Source organism: Somniosus microcephalus, chromosome 15 (genome assembly GCF_052327205.1).
Source record: "Somniosus microcephalus isolate GS21.2 chromosome 15, FLI_Smic_1.0, whole genome shotgun sequence".
Classification (NCBI taxonomy): Eukaryota; Metazoa; Chordata; class Chondrichthyes; order Squaliformes; family Somniosidae; genus Somniosus; species Somniosus microcephalus.
In genome coordinates, this window is record NC_141001.1 from 43,403,168 (window position 1) to 43,427,857 (window position 24,690).

The 24,690-nt window shown below is 45.2% G+C and overlaps 1 protein-coding gene across 1 annotated transcript in view; it reads right to left on the minus strand.

Annotated features, from left to right (window-relative positions):
* Positions 1-13,874, minus strand: part of LOC147106663 (tetraspanin-32-like) — a 212,866-nt gene extending 198,992 nt beyond the window's left edge. Inside the window, exons 1-3 of the mRNA XM_086007699.1 lie at positions 13,657-13,874; positions 10,088-10,202; positions 1,478-1,575 (exon numbers count right to left, since the gene is read on the minus strand). Of these exons, the coding sequence (XP_085863825.1) occupies positions 1,478-1,575; positions 10,088-10,202; positions 13,657-13,722 (279 nt within the window). The 5' untranslated portion in view covers positions 13,723-13,874. The remainder of the gene's footprint in view (positions 1-1,477; positions 1,576-10,087; positions 10,203-13,656) is intronic.
* Positions 13,875-24,690: the final 10,816 nt, after the last annotated feature.

Here is a 24,690-nt window from a genome sequence, read left to right on the forward strand (position 1 = left end):
TTTTATTGATGTGCCTATAAAATATTTTACTATTTTATTTTATGTTCCTTGATAATTTAATTTCATAGTTCCTCTTTGCCTCCCTAATTGTTTTTTTGACTTCTCTCCTAATCTTTTCATATTCTCCCTTATCATGCACTCCCCTGCTGTCTATGTACTTAATGTATGCCTCTTTCCTTACCCTCAGTTGTTCCCTTATGGATTTATTCATCCATGGAGTCTCATTATTGTTTAGTTTGTTCTTTCCTTTTAGCAGAATATATTGTTCCTGCACTCTGTTGAACACCGTTTTAAATGTTTCCCATTGCTGTTCTACATCGTTGTTTGATAATAATGTTGCCCATTTTTTTCCCCACGTTCTATTCTCAGCCCCTCAAAATCAGCTTTTCTCCAATCTATTAACCTGGTTTTCATCATACTTATGTCCTTCTCAATTATCATCTTAAATTGTTTTTCAGTCTTTATATGATCCTGTCAGTGTTTCGTCAGTGCTTTATTCACAATTGGGGGAATTGCTACAACTGTTATCATTTTACTTTCAGATTAATTCTGTTTTGCAGTGTGCGCTCAGTACGTTCTTGCAGGTTGCAGCTCACTTGGGCTGCAATTTGAACCCAGCACAAACCGCATATCAAGTAATTTGGTCCTGGATTCCCTGAAGTTACAATTGGTATTCTTTACCCAGTGTAAGTAAAGAAGGGAAACTAATGTTTAATGGGGATCTAGTGGAAATGACATAGAAGTCTACTGATCCTTTTCACATTGGGGTCTTATTTTGTTTTTTAATTCATTTTCCAAAGTTTACGGGCAAATGTGTGTTTTTTTGGAGTCTTATAGGTTGATATTTTGGTACTTTGGGCTTATTTTCATCAGTTGAGCATACGCTAGAGAAAACATGCATTTAGTAGTTGGATAAATTCATTTGGATATGGTTCCTGAGGTTTACCTTGTTGAGCAGGGGCACTTGATTACATTAACTAATCGTACTTCTGGTTTTGTTCTTAGTTTTTACCTGCTTCAGGTGGGTTGCTCTTGCTGGCTTAGTCTCTCTCCTGCTTTGGTCCACTGTCTCTTCGTGGACAGCTGGCCTTCTTGGAGGTAGGTTACGTGTTGGGAATGGCCCTAAGCTCTTACTTTCTTTTTTATTTGTTTAGCCTTCTAGATACCAAGTGACTGGCATTTTCAAAAAACGTCTGGGTGGCACACACGTCTGGGCTGGGATATATAATGCTGCTGGGAGCCCCGGAACCATGCTGGTGCTGGGAGGGCACCAGCAATGTAGCAGTTGCAGGAGACGAGAGACAAAGGACTGAAAGAGAACGACAGACACACAAAATGTGCATGCACACACACAACAGTCAGATCGTTGCTTGAAACACAAAGCTTTGTGTGCCTCCGACACAATCTATTTATTCATTGCTACCTGAATAATGACCTGCGACCTTGTGTGATGTATTCCAAACAATGTACTACTTACCACACAGAGCAAGCCTTCTGATTCTTTCACAATTCCAATCAGACAGATGATTCCAAGGAGAGCGAGGAAGATGCTGGTGGACAGGCCACTGTACACAGCTGTAGGGATAGACATAGCAACACAATTGGCTTTCACCTGTGGTAGACTGGGCGAATGCTGCTCACACGAAAATCTCACCATCTTTAGCAATTGACGAAATGCACAGTAGGGAGCAGGTTCAACACTGACCTTTAACCTTTGGGACCCGGGTTCAAATCTAACCAATGATAGGCTGAAACACTTCTTGTCTACTTGCTGTAAGGGTCCTACAAGGAAATTTAGTTTGGGCAGTGTTAATCCATTTACTAGTAGTCTTGAGCACACAGCACAAAACTTCCTTTAATTTATCATGTATTGGCAATCTGACCCAAAGAGGCCACAGAATGATGTAGGATTAGGTACTGTTATGTGTTTATAATCGAGAGAAAGGCCAATAGAGGGAGTGCTGAACCACTGTATGGTGAAGGTTAGTATAATCCACTTTCTCTAGGCCAGACGTGTGCTCCAGTACTGATCCCATCGGATTATGTGGGGTCAGCAGGAGGGAATTTGATTATTAGCATAGAGCAGGTGGGCACCTGTGCCTCTATGGAGGCATCTCTGGCGCCTGCCTGCCCCATGCTGCCAGCAAATCCAGTGTCTGGCTGCCCCCCAGGGAGGAGGGGGACGAGCCTAGGACACCCCAGAATTCCCAAGGAGTCTCCTCCTCGGCCCCCTGTGTAAGTGAAAAAGAAAATAAGAGGGGCAAAGAGAGAGTATGAGAATAGATTGGCAGTTAACATAAAGGAAATTCAAAGCATGGATTTGTTAAAGGCAAATCGTGTTTAACTAACTTGATCGAGTTTTTTGCTGAGGGCAATGCGGTTGACGTGGTGTACATAGACTTCCAAAAGGCATTTGATAAAGTGCCACATAATAGGCTTGCCAGCAAAGTTGAAGCCCTTGGAGTAAAAGGGACAGTGGCAGCATGGATACAAAATTGGCTAAGTGACAGGAAACAGAGAGTAGTGGTGAACGGTTGTTTTTCGGACTGGAGGAAGGTATACAATGGTATTCCCCAGGGACCACTGCTTTTCTTGATATATATTAATGACTTGGACTTGGGTGTCCAGGGTACTATTTCAAAATTTGCAGTTGAGACAAAACTTGGAAGCATAGTGAACAGTGAGGAGGATAGTGATAGACTTCAAGAAGACACAGACAGGCTGGTGAAATGGGCGGACACGTGGCAGATGAAATTTAACGCAGAAAAGTGCAAAGTGATACATTTTAGTAGGAAGAATGAGGAGAGGCAATATAAACTAAAGGGTACAATCCTAAAGGGGGTGCATGAACAGAGAGACCTGGGGGTGTATGTGCACAAATCGTTGAAGGTAGCAGGGCAGGTTGAGAAAGTGGTTAAAAAAGCATATGGGATCATAAATAGAGGCATAGAGTACAAAAGCAAGGAAGTTATGATGAACCTTTATAAAACACTGGTTCGGCTTCAACTGGAGTATCATGTCCAATTCTGGGCACCGGACTTTAGGAAGGATGTGAAGGTCTTAGAGAGGGTGCAGAAAAGATTTACGAGAATGATTCCAGGGATGAGGGACTTCAGTTACATGGATAGACTAGAGAAGCTGGGGTTGTTCTCCTTAGAGCAGAGAAGGTTGAGAGGAGATTTGATGGAGGTGTTCAAGATCATGAGGGGTCTGGACAGAGTAGATGGAGAGAAACTGTTCCCATTGGCGGAAGGGTCGAGAACCAAAGGACACAGATTTAATGTGACTGGCAAAAGAACCAAAGACGACATGAGGAAAAACTTTTTTACGCAGCGAGTGGTTAGGATCTGGAATTCACTGCCTGAAAGGGTGGTGGAGGCAGACTCAATCATGGCTTTCAAAAGGGAATTGGATAAGTACCTGAAGGAAAGAAATTTGCAGGGCTATGGGGTAAGGATGGGTGAGTGGAACTAGATGAAGTGCTCTTCCATAGAACCGGCACGGGCTCGACGGGCTGAATGCCCTCCTTCTGTGCTGTTACCATTCTTTGATTCTACATGCCTTCCCTGCATGACATTTCCACTGCAATTTCCCAGTTTCTCCCCCTCTCCCCTCTTCTTTACCCTTGAAGGTGTTGACTATTACTGGGGTACAGTTCCACAGCGGGGCAGCAATTTTCCTCAAACCTCAAACAAGTGATCATTATTCATGAGCCTGGAAGGTGAGTATTAGGTGGCTATTTGCCCATCAAAGGGATAACAGCTGAACTCAGGCCCGTCTTCACTCAACATCCACACGTGCACATTGCAGCAGGAGTGGCTGGATAAAAATCAGGAGTTGGATTTCCCTTTGCTATCCCAGGGCACTGCCCCGACTGAGATCAGTGTACTCAGTACATATTGAGCGTATTATAGAGAGAGAGTATTAATTGTGCTGGGTTGTTGCATTAATATATAGCCTGGAATATTCTACAACCCAGCAACATTTTGATGGGTTTGGATCAGAGTGGTATTTATCATTGATATCTGAACCCCAGTGTGTGTTCCTTCTTTGAAACACACTATAGCACATCCTGCTGCTTGTATACTACCTGATCGCCCATGGGAGAAACACTGGAAAGTGAGTGTTAGGTGGTTCTGGCACCTTCCCGGTTTACATGGTTCAGTCCCACACTACACAGTGCATCTACCCCATGGCCATTCGGAGAGCCAGAATTTACTATTTAAACAAGTTTATTCCACTTCAATGTGAATCTCCTACTGTCACGTTACAGTTAGAGAGGAAGGTTTCACTGTTCGGTGAGACAGAAGAAAACAGCTCAGGACACGTACACAGCACCAGCTCTCCCGACTCTGCTCAAAATTTACAAGAACTAGTGACTTGAAGCAAGAAAAATAACCAGGGTGATTTTTGTTGCTGAGCTGTCAGTTGCTGATAGCAGAAGCAGTACATAGCATGGTCACTGAGAGATAGCAGAGCGAGGGCCCCTCAGATAATGCACTGAGCACTCCCAGCGGCACTGTTTAACCCTATCAGGGAACAGAAACTAGGAGAGAGTTCCACAGAAAGTATTCAACAGGCTGGAGAGTGCTACACAGAGAGAATATTACACAAGTTGGAGTGGATTACACAGCAAATTGTCACACAGCAACACACAGTGTTGCATAGAAATCATACACACTGGAGTGTGCTCGAGAAAGAGTCTTATATGGGACAAGTGTATCAGGGACAGAATGTTACATAGGATGGAATGTGTTACATGAAGTGAGTGTGTCAGAGAGAGGGGAAAAAAATTGGGCCTGTTACAGAGATAGCATTACACAGGCCAGAGAGAAATTACAGTTTGGATTGTGTTACACAGGTAAAGTGTTCGAAAGAGAAAGATTGAGAAAGAAACCACATAGGAGTATGTTACAGAAAGAGCATCACAGAGGTTGAGTGTGTTATACAGATAGAAATTACACGGATTGAGTATGTTATACAGAAAGACTATCATACAGGCTGAATGTGGCACAAGGAGAATATTACATGGGCTGGAGTTGTTAAATTAATATATAGGCTGGAATATTGTACAAGAAGCAGCATATTGATGGGTTTGGACCACAGAGTGGTATTTATCTTTGACATTTGAAGCTCCACGGGTGTAACTTTGAAACACACTGTAGCACCTCTTGCTGTTTATATACTAGCTGATCTGCCGTGGCATTCCTCGTGGAAATCCAGGGTCTGCCGCATGGTTGTGATGTTCAGCTGCTAACCTGGCCTGTCCCTTTAAGGCTATTGCTGAGGTATTCACCAAGGGAAGGTGCTCTAAATAGCGTGGCATTATGCCATATGATTAATAGTTCAGGGATTGACCTTTTATGTATGTGATTTTATATGCAGGGAAATACAGTCTTGTGTATTATGGAACAGTCTGAACTCAGCAACTGGGCTGATTCCATTCCTTGCTGGCTCCAGGAACATTTCTATTATACAAGACGACGAGAATGTTTCTGTGACAGTATGAGACTGTGCCTCATTAGATCAGTGAGTATTTATCTTCCACAGGATTGTGGAAGTATTTCATGCAGAGGCAGCGCTACATCTAGCTGAATTCAGGAGTATCTGTATCATTACAAAGTGCGATGAAAGCACCCTCCATGTGGCTCAACTGCGCCCAGGAGAATTTATGTGACTGATGCAATTTGGCTGAACAGCAACATTTAACTGGTGAATAAAAACCACCAGGCCGTAGTTTGTTTGATTTTACCAAGTCACTGAGTTGTCCGTAACTGCTTCAATAATTCGGCGGTTGATTAATTTAAGACGTTATGATGAAAAGAATGTGTCAGGGCATAACTTTTGTACAATTTTAGCTGGTGGCATGATAAATGAGCATTTTTACCCTGTTGTGCTGAGGCCCTCACTGCTGAGCAGGGGGCTGAGTTATCTTTGAGCCTGCAATGTCGCAAACTAATTTCCTGAGCTGAACTCAAACACTTGCAGCCAAACAAACTTTCTATCGAACACCTGTCTCTTCAAACTATGATCCCGCTCCAGAAGGTTTCTGTACAGAACTATTCCATGGACACTTTTTATTAATTCTTTATGATTAGGGGAAGAGGTGGGTTGGCAGGGTGGGGGCGGGTTGGTCACCAAGGTTACTGCTGGGGAATAGAACGTTTTCTACTTCAGGTACCTTCAGCATCAAGCACTTCCTGATCAGCTATAGTACAGTTAGATGCAGAGTAAAGCTCTTTCTACACTGCCCCATTAGGCACAGCATAAGTTAGAAACAGAGTAAAGCTCTCTCTGTGCTGCCCCATCAAGCACTACCAGGCAAGGTGCAGCACGATTAAATGCAAAGGAAAGCTTTCTCCAACAATGCGCCTCAGCCCCGACCTCCGAATACAGACCCATATTGCACAATTGTGATAATTTTCCATTTCCAACACAGCCATCCTGTGATCTCTCTGTCAGATTGTGAATAAATGACAACTTGCATTTGTATAACAACTATAACATGGAAAAACGTCTCTAGGTGCTCCACAGAGGCGGGAAAAAATGAGCTCCCATCCCCAACTTCCTGTTGCTATGGGATTGAACACCCCTGCATATTATGGATGTTATGGGAATTCTTGATATTTTGAAAATTCCAACCCACAGAGTGTCAGTCACTTGAAGCAGCAGCAGCCTGTGGTAGGATATGGGCACCACATGGAGGGGAGGAGCTGGGAGCCAGGCCGATGCAGGGAGGATCCAAGAGACCCGATCCATGTTTACAGGCCAAACAGCCCAAGCTCACTGACTGGATCTGGACAACGGACCATAATTTGAATATCCCTGGTGTAGAGGAAGTTTTACAGGAAGAGATTTGAGATAGGGAGGGGCGAGGCCATAGAGGGATTTGAAAACAAGGATGAGAATTTTAAAATCGAGGCGCTGCCTAACTGAGAGCCGATGTAGGTCAGCGAGCACAGGGGAGATGGGTAAGCGGGACTTGGTGCGAGTTAGGCCATGGGCAGCCGAGTTTTGGATGACCTCAAGTTTACGTAGGGTAGAACGTGGGAAGCCAGCCAGGAGTGCGTTGGGATAGTCAAGTCTAGAGGTAACAAAGGCATGGATAAGGGTTTCAGCGGGTTAGGGTTAGAGTTAGGGCAGCGGATGAGCTGAGGCAAGGGCAGAGACGGGTGATGTTACGGAGGTGGAAATAGGTGGTCTTAGGTATGTCGAGGATATGTGGTCGGAAGCTCATTTCAGGGTCAAATATGACACCAAGGTTGCTAACAGTGTGGTTCAGCCTCAGACAGATGTTAGAGAGAGGGATGGAGTCGGTGGCTAGGGAAGGGAGTTTGTGGCGAGGACCGAAAACAATGGCTTCGGTCTTCCCAATATTTAATTGGAGAAATTCCTGCTCATTCAGTGCTGGATGTCTGACGAGCAATCTGACAATTTAGAGACCGTGGAGGGGTTGAGAGACGTGCCGGTGAGGTAGAGCTGGGTGTCGTCGGCGTACATGTGGAAACTGACACTGTGTTTTCGGATGATGTCGCCAAGGGGCAGCATGTAGATGAGAAATAGGAGGGGGCCAAGGATAGATCCTTGGGGGACACCAGAGGTAACGATGCGGGAGAGGGAAGAGAAGCCATTACAGGTGATTCTCTGGCTACGATTAGATAGATAAGAATGGAACTAGGCGAGTGCAGTCCCTCCCAGCTCGATGATGGTGGAGAGGCGTTGGAGGAGGATGGAGTGGTCAACCGTGTCAAAGGCTGCAGACAAGTCGAGAAGGACAAGGAGGGATAGTTTACCTTTGTCACAGTCACAAAGGCTAACCTATCGGCCCTGTTCTTCTTGATTTACATTGGCTCCCAGTCCCCAAACGGTTTAAATTTAAAATTCTCATCCTTGTGTTTAAGTCCTTTAGTGTCCTCTCCCATATGTATCTCTGTAACCTTCTCCAGTTTACAACCCTCTGAGATCTCTGCGTTCCTCCAATTCCGGCTTCTTGTGCATCCACCGCTCCATTTGCTCCGCCATTGGTGGTCGTGCCTTCAAGCTCTGGAAATTGCTCCTTAAACCTTTCTACCCATCTCTCCTCCTTTAAGATTCGCCCTTAAAACCCACTTCTTTGACCAAGCTTTTAGTCGCCTATCCTAATATTTCCTTCTTTGGCTTGGTGTTGATTTTTGGCTGATTATGCTTCTGTGAAGCTCTTTGGGATGTTTCTTGATGTTAAAGGCACTATATAAATTCAAGTTGTTGTTGAGATACTACCCATTTCATGTTGGACCCTTATTGCCAGCAGACAGAGGGACTTTCATTCCATGATTATGAGCTAGTTTTGAACTCGGGTCCCAGTTATGAAAGACAATATCTGGCTCATATTTACTCGCATAATATAGCCTTCCAGTGGACAGTTTTCCATTATGTGAAGCACCAGTTGAGAGACTTTATTTCCCCATTGTGTTCAAATTTAGTGATTCCTAGCATTGTGCCTATTATTGGACTCTTCCTTCTTAGGCAGTCCCTTGAAACCGAGGATGACTTGCTTCCACATTAAAAATTAGTTCTCAGGTGACCGATGAGTCCAATGCGGGACCTACAGTCTCTGTCACAGGTGGGGCAGATGGTGGTTGAAGGTGCGGGTGGGTGGGGTGCTTGGGTTGACGTGCGCTGCCTGTGCTTGGCTTCCGCTTGCTCCCGGCGAAGAGACTCGAGGTGTTCGGCGCCTTCCCGGATGCTTCTCCTCCACTTTGTGCGGTCTTGGACCAGGGATTCCCAGGTGTCGGTGGGGATGTTACACTTTTTCAAGGAGGCTTTGAGGGTGTCCTTGAAGCATTTCCTGTGCCCACCTGGGGCTCTTCTTGCCATGCCGGAGCTCCGAGTAGAGCGCATGTTTTGGGAGTCTCGTAAGGGGAATATGGACAATGTGACCCGACCATCGGAGCTGATTGAGCATGGTCAAAGCTTCGATGCTGGCCTGAGCAAGAACACCGACGTTGGTGCGCTTATCCTGCCAATGGATTTGCAGGATCTTGCGGAGTGCAGCGTTGGTGGTACCTCTCCAGTGCTTTGAGGTGCCTGCTGTACATGGTCCATGTCTCGGAGGCATACAGCAGGGCGGGTATCACTGCTGCTCTGTAGACCATGAGCTTAGTGCCGGGTTTGAGGTCCTGGTCTTCTAACACTCTCTTCCTCAGGTGACCGAAGGCGGCACTGGCACACTGAAGGCGGTTTTGGACTTAGTCATCGATGTCTGCCCTTGTTGACAGTAGGCTCCCGAGGTATGGAAAGTGGTCCACGTTGTCCAAGGCCTTGTTGTGGATTTTGATAATCAGAGGGCAGTACTGTGTGCTGGGGGCAGGTTGGTAGAGGACCTTTGTCTTATGGATGTTTAGTGTAAGGCCCATGCTCTCGTATGCTTCGGTGAAGGTGTTGATGAAGGTTTGGAGTTCGACCTCCGAGTGAGCGCAGATGCAAGCATCGTCTGCATACTGTAATTCGACGACAGAGGAAGGGACGACCTTGGATCTGGACTGGAGGCGACGGAGGTTGAACAGTTGCCCGTTTGTTCTGTAAATTAGCTCCACTCCAGCAGGGAGCTTACTGAGGGTGAGATGGAGCATTGCAGCAAGGAAGACCGGGAAGAACGTTGGTGCGATGACACAGCCTTGTTTGACCCCGGTTCGTACGTTAATTGGTTCTGTGGTGGATCCGTTGGTCAGGATCATGGCTTGCATGTCGTCGTGAAGCAGGCAGAGGATGGTGACAAACTTTTGAGGGCAGCTGAATTTGAGGAGGACACTCCATAATCCCTCACGGTTGACAGTGTCGCACATTGACCCTGTCAGCTCAACCGTCAGTATAGGTCATAACATTTCAGCTTAGTTTTAATTTAGCTTCTACTGAGAATGAATAATTAAGTGGGTCAAGATACTAAAATTATTGCTAGCTCATTATTTTAACTAAATTCTGGTGTGTGTATATAGTCCTGACACAGAACTGTGATATATTAGCAGGTTGTGATTCATCAGGATTGAAGAAATGTCTTTGTCAGTATGGAAAAGGCGTCTGTTTTTTAGCTGTCTGCAAGTTAACTCACCAAGATCATGAAATCTAGTGTATCGGTTGGTTTCAATGGTGATATTGTGGATAACAATTAACTCATCACTGAAGCAGGTCCACAAGGTCACTGCAGCAACTGCAACTCCAAGGAACTAGTGTGAAACACAACAAAGAGGAAAGTAATGAGATGAGAGAGTCTGGACTGCGCTAAGCTGCTCATTACAAGACAGCGATGATAATAAATTGAACATTTTATTTATAGTCTTTTAGCTTCCTCCCCCACTCTGACTTTCTCTCCTACAACTCCTCTGAAGGCACTGATTCTTGTTGTAACAGTTTCATGAGTAACAAGTGCCCTATTAATGGCCTATTTCTGTGTTGTAACTTCTTTGTCCTTTCCTTGTTCTGTATAAATACAATCCGCCCACCCGCTGCCTCTTTCCACGTACAATGTACAATCTGCATTTCATGGATTCTAACCAACCCATTCTTGTGCAAGGATTCTGGAAAGTTTTTTTTTCTCCGTCTCCAGAAGATAAATCAACATTAAACTTTAAGGTATCAGGCAACTCAGCATTAACTACTCGCTGACAGTCTATTCTGTATGTCAGCCTATAGTGTCCATGGGTAGCACCCTCACCTCTGAAGGTTGTGGGTTCAAGTCCCACTCCGGAGACTTGAGCACAAAAATCAGTGCATTACTGAGGGAGTGCTGCACTGTCGGAGGTGCCGCCTTTCGGATGAGACGTTAAACTGAGGCCCCGTCTGCGCTCTTGGGTGGATGTAAAAGATCCCATGGCACTATTTAGAAGGAGAGCAGGAGAGTTATCCCCAGTGTCCTGGCCAATATTTATCCCTCAATCAACAAACAGATTATCTGGTCATTATCACATTGCTGTTTGTGGGAGCTTGCTGTGCCCAAATTGGCTGCCGTGTTTTCTACAGTACAACAGTGACTACACTTCAAAAAAGTACTTAATTGGCTGTAAAGCACTTTGGGACGTCCTGAGGTCATGAAAGGCGCTATATAAATGCAGATTTTTCTTTGTATGTGCACTTGAGCGCTCAATTCAAACAGAGGATGTAAAAATTCCACTGGCCAAATATTCTGGGGAAGCCATCAACAGCTTAAAACTGTCACTGCCTTCAGCTGTTTTTCTACACTAGGGGTGGACAACTGGCGTCATTTAAGCCATATGTGGCTTTTCTGTGGCTGCAATGCTTTAATTAGCTTCTCTATCCATCCACTCAGTCCCTATGTGAAAGGTACAGAACAAAGCACACAATTGGTTACAACAAAACATGCTGGCTTCCTTCCATTCTGACCTGGTTGACCTATATATTTTAATTAATTATGTATTAACTATTTACTGCTGGGCGTGCAGTAGGGACTTGTGCTATTCTCAGTATGTCGCAAAACCCAAATGAACAAAGGAAACCTAAACTGAATTTCCCCCTTCTGAAAAAAATCCTTTTTTTGGAATATTACTTTTTTAGGAAATATACTTTATGTGGTTCTTAACTACTTCCTTTGAAACAATGTTGGATTAAACAGATTTTTTTCAAAAAGAGTTTGAGTTAATGTTTTCAACTCAAGCATAGAAAGTTATCCTGCTGATTTCAGCAGGGTTGCGGGAACTGATTGTGGGTTATACCAAGGTAAACTCTTTATAACATGACTTTTTCCTTGGCGGAATGGGGGTTAATAAATAAAACATTGATATAATATCCATGGTGCAGTTATTGAACTTAAATGGTTAAAAACAGTTTGACATCAGCTTCTGCTTTCTAAGTTATTATCTAGATCACCAAATTGTTCTCCAATCTTCTGCCATAGATATCAGCACTTTGTTTTTCTTCCAAACTTTATCTTGCTGCATTTTGGGACAACTTTTTTGCCCTCTGTTCCCTTTATCATTGACAAAATTACCCTGAAGCTATAATTCTCTCTGTGACATAAATATGAACTGCTCTTGAAAAAGAAGTTCTTATGACAGAAACTGCAATCCTCAAGTTGGGAAACTTCATTTCCTTTTCAAATGCTTGAGGAGTAGCCCTTCATGGAAAAGCACAAGTGTGTGTGTGTGTGTGTGTGTGTGTGTGTATTAATAAGAGGTAGAATACTGAGTCTGTTTTTGGGGGAAGTTGGAGATACTCTTGGAAAAATAGGGCTTTCCAATCCATGTCCATTCTCATGACAAACAGCAAGATAGGTCATGAAGCTTTGATAAATGGATTTGTCCCATTAGAAATTGAAATTTGTAGTGTCGCCTATCTCTCCTGTTTTGATGACAGCTGATGGAAAAGGACTTAAAAAACAGCATCATTCAGGGCTGAAACTCCACATGTTCTTGGCGGTTGAAATCTCTGTTTACAATGAACATGGACCGCTTGACTGTGAGTCTGTACAGATTATGGTTTTACTTAACTACTGATGATTCTGGATAAGGTAAATTAGTCTCTTTCAATCCAGTTCTCAGTGGGCATGGGTCCACTGCACTTAAAACAAATTGTCACTAAACTGGCAATTTCTCAGAGACCTTAAGATGGCTGGTGTAGGAAATGGAAACTCACACTGGTGCAATAAGAGGTGTTTTTCTAAAGCTGGGTCTGAGGCAAATTGTTGCAGTCGAGCAGAGTGAGCTTTACTCACTCCACGTATTGCCTACGGTGGAAGTGTCCAAAATGAAAACTGTCTCTTGTTTCATCTTGCGAGTTTAGAAATATGGCACAGATGAATGTTGCTACCATGTGATTGTACTGTTTAATGATGAATCATCATGAGGAAATAATTGCTCAGTTATGATGCACCGAAGGCTCAAATAGCTTGCAGACATTCACTATTTGGGCCTGGGATGGGGTAAACCATACGCAAGAATCAGAACCATGACACTCTAGTGGAGTGCTGCACTGTTGGCGGTGCCGTCTTTCGGAGGAGACGTTAAACCGAGGCTCTGTCTGCCCTCTCAGGTAGACATAAAAGATCCCGCGGCACTATTTTGAAGAAGAGCGGGAGAGTCTTTCTGGCCAATATTTATCCCTCAATCAACATCACTAAAAACAGGTTATCTGGTCAGTATCACATTGCTGTTTGTGGGACCTTGCTGTGTGCAAATTGGCTGCCACGATTCCTACAGTACAACAATGACTCCAATTCAAAAAGTACTTCATTGGCTGTGAAGCACTTTGGAACGTCCTGAGGTCATGAAAGGCGCTATATAAATGCAAGTCTTTTTTAAGGAAAGGAGGGGAGACAATGGTGATGGGGCGGGGTGGAGGCGACCAACAAAACATTAAAATATAAAATAAATTCTCAACTCTAGGAACAGCCTTAGCCCAACCAATGAGGCGTTTTAAAAATTGTTGAGTTAAAAACGCCTGGTACATCACAAACATCAGTTTACTATACCAGAAGTTCTAAACTCTACAAAGGACGTCGTTTGGAAATAACCAGTTTTGTATTAAAGTAAAAATAACGAACTTCAAATTTCGTTCCTTTTTTTTAAATTCCCCTCAGTCGGCAAAAACATTTCTGTCTCAGCACAGCACGGCGCGCATTAGAATGGGTTAACATTAGAATTCGTGCTAAATGTTATTAATATTTACCAGGAAGGCGATACTGATGCCCAGGAGCTGGTATTTTGTGGCTCTGATCAGACACCCGATCCTCATGGTTGCAGCTGTGTTAACTTTCTAAACGTTACAGGAAGGTGTGGGCTGTCCTTCTCCAGCTTATCACTCAGTGTCACTGCAGCCTCCCATGGTTCAACTCAGCTCGCGTTTTCCGCTCCAGCCTGTGTTTTTGGATGAGAGCCTTTATTATGTACATGTATGAATGAGTGTGTCTGTGTGTGTGTGAATGTAGGTATTTATCTGTTTATCTATCAAAAACCCTTGCCCGAGTCACTTACACCTCAGCCAAATGATATATCACACTTGCACATCTCTCAGGTACACAAATAAATAAAATAGATTGTATCCATACCAACTGTCCATGTCTGGCTGGACAGCCAGCATCCTGGCAGCCCAATCTCTGTGCCTGCGTTCATAGATAAAAACAGGAGTGGCGTTTGCCTTGCAAGGGCCTCGAGCAAAGGGTTGGTTTGGAGCCCCCCCCCCCTCAAGTGTTACTAGAAAATTATGTTAAATGCTGCCTACTCAATCTGGTGTCAAATCCGCACACGTACGATCGGGTAGGAGCTCCCGGAAGGCGGACTACCGTTGAGGTGGATACCATATTGAGAAGGCCATGTCTTGGGCTGGTGTTGCTTTAACAGTATATTGATCTTTTTAGTACTTCAGAGGTATTTCAGTCTGAACTCTTGCTCTTTTTCACTTAGCTCTGCTCCTCGGAAACACAGCTATCCCAATTGGAATCTCTCTCTTCATATACTGTGAAGGAGAGGTGGAGCAGCAGGAGAATGAGGACACATTACTGTCTAGGCAAATTTGGTCATTTTCTTGCATATTTGCATTTTTTTAATCCTTATGTTAGAAATCTTATTTCTAGAACAGTATTAGATTATTCAGCTTTGTGCAAAACAAGATGGCAGCCAAACTTTTTCTTTAAAACCACCTATTTGGAACTTCAGAGCCCTTGTACCTGACTGCCTGTTGACATACAGGAGATGTTGCTTGGAGACTAGCTGATTACAGTGCACCTACTGTACAGTGCACCTACTGTACAGAAACTATCAGCTTAATGAGGTCAATCTGCATTGTCAGACTTCATTATTTGCATAAAATTAGGTTTCTCGTAAAATGAGATGACATTACTTGTGCCGTCGGCAGGTGGTGCTGTTGGTTTCCGATCTCACTACTGTTTTTCACCAGACATTAACATGACAGCTCCTCAGTCACCAAGATGCCCATTAAAATATTGAATGCTGAGCCGTTGTTTTCCCTTCTAGGTTGCAAACCTGAATTTATGCTTTCATTCTATTTTATTCCTTATTCTCAATCTTCTTCCCTGAAGGTCCTGACTCTTGTACCTCATTCAAGTGGTCATTCTTATGTGGAAGCCGAGAAGCAGAGTGAATGTTACTGTTTTATCATGGAGGCCATCACAATCAACCCACTCCTGTCCTCACTTGACATCCTCACATGTACACTTTCCAACAGTTGTCACTTGCTAGTGATCAAGTGTAGCCACCCTGCATGGTCTATGTTCCTCGCCCATGCCCAGGAGCAATAAAGACTAATTGCAATGCTCCTACTGCTGCCCGTGTCAAGCTCCACTAACTCAGCACAATCTGAGAACTGAACCCAACACCTCCTGGTCTCTATAGTTGTGCAACATGCTGACTTCACCAACTAACCCTTTCAGGGAGCTGTGTGATTTATTCAACTAGATATTAATCACATGAACTAAGTAATCAAGAAGAGTAAGGATGCCAGTACCTCGTACCTAGAGTAACAGCAATGACCACCCCCATGTGCCTGGCACCAATTACCTCCTTTACTTGGCTATATTGGCACTGATCACCTTCTGTACTGGGTTTTGTACCCAGGCATAATGGTGCTGATTGCCTGATGTATGTAGGTATAGAAGCATGGATCATCTTGTGTACCCAGATATAAACCGCATGATTTCCCTGTGTATTCAGATATAACCACGCTGATTGGCACAGTTGTACCCAGATACATGAAACAATCACATCATGTACCCAGATATATTGGCACCCATTATCCCATCTACATAGATATAATGGTGTAGATAGCCCTATGCACATGAATAAAATAGTGCAACTTGCTCAGTGTACATGTCTACAGTGGTGCTGATTGCCACATAAACATGGTTATAACCGTGCCAGTTACTCATCGTACATGGGTATAACAATGTCACCTGCTGCATTGGTAATTTAAGGATCATAAGTACAAAACTTCACAAATGTATATGAGATAAACGTTAATCTATATATATTACTTGATTTCCCATGGTGGTGCACAAGGGGAATCAAGACCAAGTGAGTGTAGTATTCGGGTGAAGTGGGATTCGAGAACGAGGGTGCATAGATGCATGGGATTCTTTTCTACTTTATACTTCACTCTGCTTACGAGGTAACTGTAATGTATGTACCTTTTAAGGGGAGAACTACTTTTTACAGCTCCTGTATACTGTAGTACTGGCAGTGACCACACCTGTATATAAACCCTGAGTAGTGATCTGTACAGTTAGTTCTAGAGTAACCCTCATTCAGTAAACACCTGTTGATCGTTCCCTGCAGTCTCTTGTCTAATTATTGAAGGACACAACATCAAGATACACGGATCTAACATTGGCGATGAGCAGATTCAAACCTACCTGCAACTCTGCATCACCTCCCAGGGATTCGCTCCTGGAGAACAGTGGAAGAAGGCCGAGTCCAGAAGCATGGGCGTCGACCACGGGAAACACCCCAGTCATCCAGCAGAGATTTGAGCATCGCAGGGGAGGCTGTCGAGAGCCAGGCTTGGCTTTCCAGTCACGGTGGTCCAGCGAAACGGGCTGGCAACAGGTACTGCGCAGACTCTTCCCGGACAGCGGCAGCTAGAGCCGACCAATGGCACAGAAAAAGGCCGAGCAGCGTCGACGGGGGAGAGAGGGTAGAGCACAGAGGGCGCAGCCGGTGTTCAGGACCGAGTGGCGTCAACGGGGGAGAGAGGCGAGAGAGAGCAGAGCGCAGCCGGTGTTCAAGGGCCGAGCAGCGTCAACGGGGGAAGAGAGGCGCGCAGGAAAACGCGCAGAGCGCAGTCGGTGTTCAAGCATGGGAGACGCCATTTTAAGCCGCAGCGGGGAAGAAAGGAAAGCGCGGGAGACGCCATTTTAAGCCAGTCTAACCACACCCAAAAATGCCGAAGAGTGGCAGTATCACAGCGTTCGACAATGAAGTCGAAGATTGGACGACATATGTCGAATGCATAGAAGTATACTGCAAGGCGAATGAAGTGCCAGATGACAAGAAAGCGCTGGTATTGTTGAATTCAATGGGTGCAAAAACATATGGCTTACTACGAAACCTAGTAACCCCAGAGAAGCCAGTAGAAAAGGATTTTGAAAACATAGTGTCAATCCTACAGGACCACTTAAAACCCACACCGCTGCTGATAGCAGAAAGATTTAAGATTCACAAAAGGAACCAGCTAAAGATGAAAGTAATGCTGAGTATTTGACGGAACTGCGCAAGCTATCGAAACACTGCCAGTTTGGAACGGGACTAGCAGATACTTTAAGGGACAAGTTTGTGTGTGGGCTTCAAAGTGAAGGAACCCAGAAACGGCTTCTATCAGAAAAGGATCTTACGCTGGACAAGGCTTTCAGCATTGCAGTATCACACGAAGCAGCAGCACAGGGTGCGGCAGAGATACAACGGAGACCACAAGAATATGGCACAAATGAAATGTCATACGGAACAGTGAAGTGCTATCGCTGCGGCAGAACAACACATGACCATAATGATTGCTGGTTCAAGGACAAAGTGTGCAGACAGTGTGGAAAAGTAGGACACATAGCAAGAGTCTGCAGGTTGGGAAAGAAAACCAGCAGCAAGAAATCTCCACAGGAGAAGTACAAGAAGGTACATAAGGTGACGGAGAGTAGTTCAGACGAACAGAAAAGTGATACAGACTCCGGAAGCAAAGAGCTGGGTTGTCTGAAACTACATAATGTGATCAAAACGGAGGATCACCAAACTATCTGGGTCACGCTCAAGATAGCAGGAGTCCAAGTGAAAATTGAATTGGACACAGGATCAGCCCTAACAGTCATAAACCGAAGGGACTACAAGCAGCTATTCTCACATATACCCTTGAGAGATACAAAGATTGTCTTGAAGATGCACACGGGGCAAAAAGTCTACCCCAAAGGAAAAATAAGGGTGAACGTTCTATATAATGGCAAGGAAACACCAAAAATGGACCTATATGTATTGCCAGATGGAGGACCACCACTACTAGGGTGTGAATGGATCCGGAAGATACAGCTAGATTGGCATTCCATACATGCACTGACTGTAGATGCCAAAAAGGATGACGACGTCACACCTGGACGACTGTCGAAAATGCTAACTGACGCACAAGAAGTGTTCCAGCAGGGACTCGGAACACTAAAAGGCATAGCAGCGACGATCAAAATAGGGGAAAATGCAAGCCCAAAGTTTTTTAAGGCCAGACCGGTACCTTATGCGATCCGCCCAGCCGTCGAAGCAGAGCTGGAAGGTTTGGAACGTTCAGGAGTACTGTCCAAAGTGGACTGGAGTGAGTGGGCTACACCCATCGTTCCTGTAATGAAGAGGTCATTGAGTAATACGCCTGGGGAACCAAAGAAGGTTCGCATCTGTGGGGACTTCAAGGTGACAGTGAACCCAGTCCTTCACACTGTACAATATCCGCTTCCACGGATTGAAGATATTTTCGCCTCGCTATCTGGAGGAAACGCTTCACTCAGATTGATCTGGCCCAGGCGTACCTGCAAATGGAGGTAGAAGAAGCCTCGAAACAGTACCTCACGATCAACACTCATCAAGGTCTCTACCAATACAACCGGCTGGTGTTCGGGGTAGCATCAGGTCCGGCTATTTGGCAAAGGGCAATGGAACAAGTCCTGCAAGGGATTCCAGGGACCCAGTGTTATTTGGACGACATCCTGGTCACGGGCGAAAATGACAGTGATCACCTCGCCAACCTGGAGCAGGTGCTCACTAGATTGAAGGAATATGGGCTCCGAGCTAATCGCCACAAATGCGAGTTTTTCCAGAAGCAGATCTCGTATTGTGGCCACGTTATTGATGAAGAGGGGTTACATAAGTCCCCTGAAAAGATTGAGGCAGTAGTCAAGGCTCCAGCACCGGAAAATGTGTCACAACGGAGGTCGTTCCTCGGGCTGGTGAACTACTACCATAAGTTCTTGCCGAATTTGTCTACCGTACTACACCCTACTGCAAACGGGGGTACCATGGAAGTGGAGTGACGAATGTAAACGAGCTTTCCAGAAGAGCAAAGCATTGATCACATCAAAAGAGGTGTTGGCTCATTTCAACCCAGCACTACCAATTCGGTTGGCGTGTGATGCATCACCCTATGGTATTGGAGCGGTGCTGTCACACAAATTCCCGGACGGCTCGGAGAGGCCAGTAGCCTTTGCGTCTCGGTCACTAACCTCAGCCGAGCGTAACTACGCCCAGATTGACAGGGAGGCACTCAGCCTAGTGTGGGGAGTGAAAAAGTTCAATCACTATCTGCACAGGCAGAAGTTCACCTTGCTGACTGACCACCAACCACTTGTCTCCATCTTTAATCCAAAGAAGGGCGTTCCGGTGATGACTGCGCAACGGCTACAAAGATGGTCCCTTTTTCTGGGGGCGCACCAATATGAAATCGAGTATAAGGGCACGAAACAGCATGGAAACACTGATGGGCTATCATGCCTGCCACTGCCTATTGCGGAGGAAGCACCAGCAGTGGATCCTGTCAAAATATTTCATTCGACTATAGTTGAATGTTTGCCAGTAACTAACGCTGGTATAGAGAAGGAGACCCGAAATGACCCGACACTGTCTCGGGTATATGATTTGACGGTGAAGGGATGGCCAGCACATGGCGACTCACTGTTGCCAGCATTCGCATCCAGAAGAGAACAGCTGTCAGTATGCCAGGGGACCTTGATGTGTGGATCCCGAGTGGTAATTCCACCCAAGTTAAGGGAGAGAGTGCTCAATGAGCTTCATGAAGGTCATCTGGGAGGGGTGAAAATGAAAAGCCTTGCTAGGGCTTATGTGTGGTGGCCGGGGATCGATCAGCAAATCGAGGACCTGACAAAGAGCTGCTCAGGATGCCAGAAGGTCCAAAATGCACCACCACATGCCCCTCTACACCCATGGGAGTGGCCCTCATCTCCATGGCAACGGGTGCAAATTGATTTTGCTGGTCCATTCATGGACTCGATGTTTTTAATAGCCGTGGACGCGCACTCGAAATGGCCTGAGGTGATCAAAATGTCCTCCACCACCACGGAGAAAACTATTGCAGTCCTACAGACCATATTTGCCAGGAACGGCTTGCCAGAGCAGATTTGCTCTGATAACGGACCACAGTTTGTGTCCGAAGAGTTTCGAAGATTTATGAAAAGGAATGGGGTGAGGCATTACACATCCGCCCCGTATCATCCAGCCACAAATGGATTGGCTGAGAGGTTCGTACAAACCTTCTTTAAAAAAGCAGTAAAGGCCATGTGCGATGACGACATTCCACTGCAATTCCACTAACAATTTCCTGTTAGCCTACAGAAATGCGACACATGCAGTCACCAACCAGGCCCCGGCCATGATGTTCTTTAACCGAAGGTTGAGATCTCGTCTGGATTTGCTCAGACCAAATGTACGAAGAGATGTTGAGAATAAGCAATTCCAGCACATCAATGAGAAGCCGACAAGGAGCTTCAATGTAGGGCAACCAGTCTTGGCCCGCGACTACCGAACAGAGAAATGGCAACCAGGAACGATATGCACACGGCAGGGGCCACTAATGTACACAGTGGATGTTGGGGAGAACATTGTGAGACGCCATGCTGACCAGATCCTAGAGTCACAGGAACGAGTCAACCCCATGTCTCGGCCATACGTACCTGGTGAGGAACCCGACGTACAGGTCGCATCTACCTCAGAAACAATAGCATTGGAAGCTGATGAATCAACTGACGACAGGGTGTTAGAATCGCCTCCGCACCAAGAGCGAGACACTCGGGAAAGGCGTTATCCAGAAAGAATCAGGAAGCCTCCCCAAAGACTGAATTTATAAATAGACTATTTTCAGTTAATGTTGCATGTTAAAAGTGTTAATTGTAATTAGTTTGATATTTAATTGTTAAATGAGTGTTATGGTACTGTTAATCTAAAAGGGGAGGAATTGTAATGTATGTACCTTTAAGGGGAGAACTACTTTTTACAGCTCCTGTATACTGTAGTACCGGCAGTGACCACACCTGTATATAAACCCTGAGTAGTGATCTGTACAGTTAGTTCTAGAGTAACCCTCATTCAGTAAACACCTGTTGATCGTTCCCTGCAGTCTCTTGTCTAATTATTGAAGGACACAACATCAAGATACACGGATCTAACAGTAACCTTTCATGGCAGACAGTTATCATTGATCTATCACAACACAGTTCCAACTGGATCCAACAAAACAGCATCTCCCAACCTGAGTTAGCAGACAGGCCTATCACCACTGGGACTGATGGGATGAAAGTCTTCACTCTCTCTTCTGACTGTTAGGGTCCTAAGCAAAGTGAGCTCCTTGGGTAGTCACAGCTCAGTTCTTGCAATGCGCAGGTTCACCGCACAACACTACCAACAGGTTCAGTACAAATTATCACCAGTCTCAATAGAGAGATCATAAGGATATTGGGAAGAATGAAATATCACACTGGTGCAGTTGGGGCTGCCCTGCTGAGGTGGGGGCTGAGGCCATTGATGGGCAGAGTATAGGGAGCTTTACTCTACATCTAACATATGTGTAACTGCCCCAGGAATGATTGATTGAGCAGTATAGTTGGAGCTTTAGTCAAACCTGGGAGTGCGTCATGTTGACACTGGTGCTCAAAAGTGGATACATGTTCCATTCCCCAACTTCATGAATGCAATTGGAACAGTAGCAATTTAAAGTGGATATGGATTTCGATGTTTGGAAACACTATCCTTAAGTAGAGTGACTGTACCTTTTACTGTGTGGAGGATGTATTAAGTGTCCAGTAATGCAAACAAATCCCTTTCTGGCTCAGTGTGTAAATGCCTCAGGCATTTTGGTACTGAGCCATACAGACCAGGAAGGTCCCAGCTTTGATCACAGTTGTGTGCTCACTCACTAGCTTATCTCACTGGGGCAGAATTGGTGGTGCTATGGTTCAGTGAAAGAAAATCAGCAGGGCTCCCACTCTAGATTCCCATCCAGTGATCCTGCTGGGAAGGCCGTATATGCATGTTGTGTGCGGACAGGACTGGGCTCAACTATGATGCCATCTATAGTCGAATAGCCTACTGGTACGTACTGTCCAGGCTAACGTGCTAAACCTGTATAAAACACTAGTTTGGCCCCAGCTGGAGTTTTGTGTCCAATTCTGGGCACCACACTTTAGAAAGGATGTGAAGGCTTTGGAGAGGGTATGGAAGAGATTTACTAGAATGGTTCCAGGGATGAGGGATTACAGATACGTGGATAGACTGGAGAAGCTGAGGTTGTTCTCCTTGGAGCAGAGAAGGCGAAGAGGAGATTTGATAGCAGTGTTTAAAATCATGAAGGATTTAGATAGAGTAAAAAAAGAGAAAGTGTTTTCAGTGGCTGAAGGAGGGGGCACAGATTCAAGGTGAGTGGCACAAGAACCAGAGGTGACATGAGGGGAAACTTTTTTACACAACGAGTGGTTAGGATTTGGAATGCACTGCCTGATAGGGTGGTGGATACAGATTCAATTGTAGCCTTCAAAAGGGAATTGGATAAATACTTAAAGGAGAAAAAAACTGCAGGGATACGTGGCAAGAGCGGGGGAGTGGGACTGACTGGATTGCTCGTCGAAAGAGCCGGCGCCGACTCGATGGGCCGAATGGCCTCCTGTGCTGTACTATTCTATGGATTCTATGGTATGACAAATAACCACTTTCTCGCGGTAAGTGAGGGCACATGGATCCCATGGAACTAAAGCACTGGTTTCCCTTCATCATAGAAGAGAAAATTAGCACAAAGAAAACCTTCTCAAATTGATATTAGTTTTGATTCTTAAATGTTGAGAAAATATAAACAGCTTCAGAATAATGAGACGTGAATGTAAGGCCCAAGGTTCATTTTAATTTCTAAAAGTGGAAGCTGAATATATTTTGTTGCTAATGAAGAGGCCAGTAGATCTCCCTGAACAGAGTGGGAGGGAACTGAAATTTGATCAAAGGCAGGATCATTCATTCTGCCACAACAGAGACGAGAGCATCGAAAGAGCGAGGAGTGAGAGATCTAAGAACAGCTGGCACACATCACTCACCGGGATTGTTAACACGATGTACCTGCGCAAAACCGGCGTTGTGTACAAGCGGCACAGCGAGAGAGTGGGAGATGTTCGGTTTCCTGCTTGGTATTGAAAACATGGAAATGAGCAGGGAAAGGGGAAGCTGGGCCGCTGGGAAAGATGGAGTCTTTGAATATCATACAAGGGCTGGAAGAATTAAGAATATTTATTAGCCGGAAATAATGAATCATTAAAATGAGATTCTGCCTGAATGGAACTTGCATATAACACAACTTTTTAAAACTTTTTGGATTATTAGAGGGAAGCCCACTTCTCAGTCGACAAATCTTTTACTGCTCGATCGACTCATCACCTACCCATTGATCAACTGACCTTTCACCTCTCGATCAACTGATCCCCTACCCCTCGAGGGACAGATATCGACCTCATTCGACCAATCCCTCAATCGACTGATCTCTCAACCATTGGCCGATCTCTCATCCTCAATCAACCGATCTTCCACCCCTCAAATCAACCGATCTTCCACCCCTCGGTCAACCGATCCTCCACCCCTCGGTCAACCGATCCTCCGCCTCTCGGTCAACCGATCCTCCGCCCCTCGGTCAACCGATCCTCCGCCTCTCGGTCAACCGATCCTCCGCCCCTCGGTCAACCGATCCTCCGCCTCTCGGTCAACCGATCCTCCGCCTCTCGGTCAACCGATCCTCCGCCTCTCGGTCAACCGATCCTCCGCCTCTCGGTCAACCGATCCTCCGCCCCTCGGTCAACCGATCCTCCGCCCCTCGGTCAACCGATCCTCCGCCCCTCGGTCAACCGATCCTCCGCCCCTCGGTCAACCGATCCTCCGCCCCTCGGTCAACCGATCCTCCGCCCCTCGGTCAACCGATCCTCCGCCCCTCGGTCAACCGATCTTCCGCCCCTCGGTCAACCGATCTTCTGCCCGCAATTGTATTCAATCACCCATGATCTCTCACCATTCCATTAATTGGTTCCTCACCCCTCAATCAGCTGTTTTATTAATCTGATTGGTCGCCTGCCCTCTATTGACAGATCTCCCACCCCTCGATCTCACAGTTCTACAGATTGACAACCAGAGTGTCTGAACTCCCACTGCGACAACTCATTCCAGTTCAATGGTAGGCTCCAGGGAAAGTGGAAGAGACTGAATGAAATGTAATATTAAGAAAATGGATCTCAAACTGAATGTTTTCAGACATTATCGAGAATGAGTGATAATTCCACTGCCCACAGTTCCACTGCCCAATACTGTGGAGTTTTGCCAGACATATAAGTCTTCCCCATAGCACTAGACCAAGATCCTGCTCCAAGGATTTCTTGCTAAATATGAAACACGGCTTCAATCGAATATCCTTACTCTTACGTGGTACATTCGAGATGATGACAGAATTCAGTTGAACATCCTTACACCTTTAACAAACCCATAGCCCCACACATACAGCATTATAATCTGTGTTGTACATTAATGGGTATGAGACACACAGGACCCAAAGTGTAAGATACACTCATGGTGAGTGCCATGTTTCAAGATTTTTAAAAATCTATTTGGCATAGAAGAGATTTTGGTTTAATTTATATTATACTGCAGTTATGAAGTTAGATTACATTCACAAAGGATTAACCCTCAGAGAGTT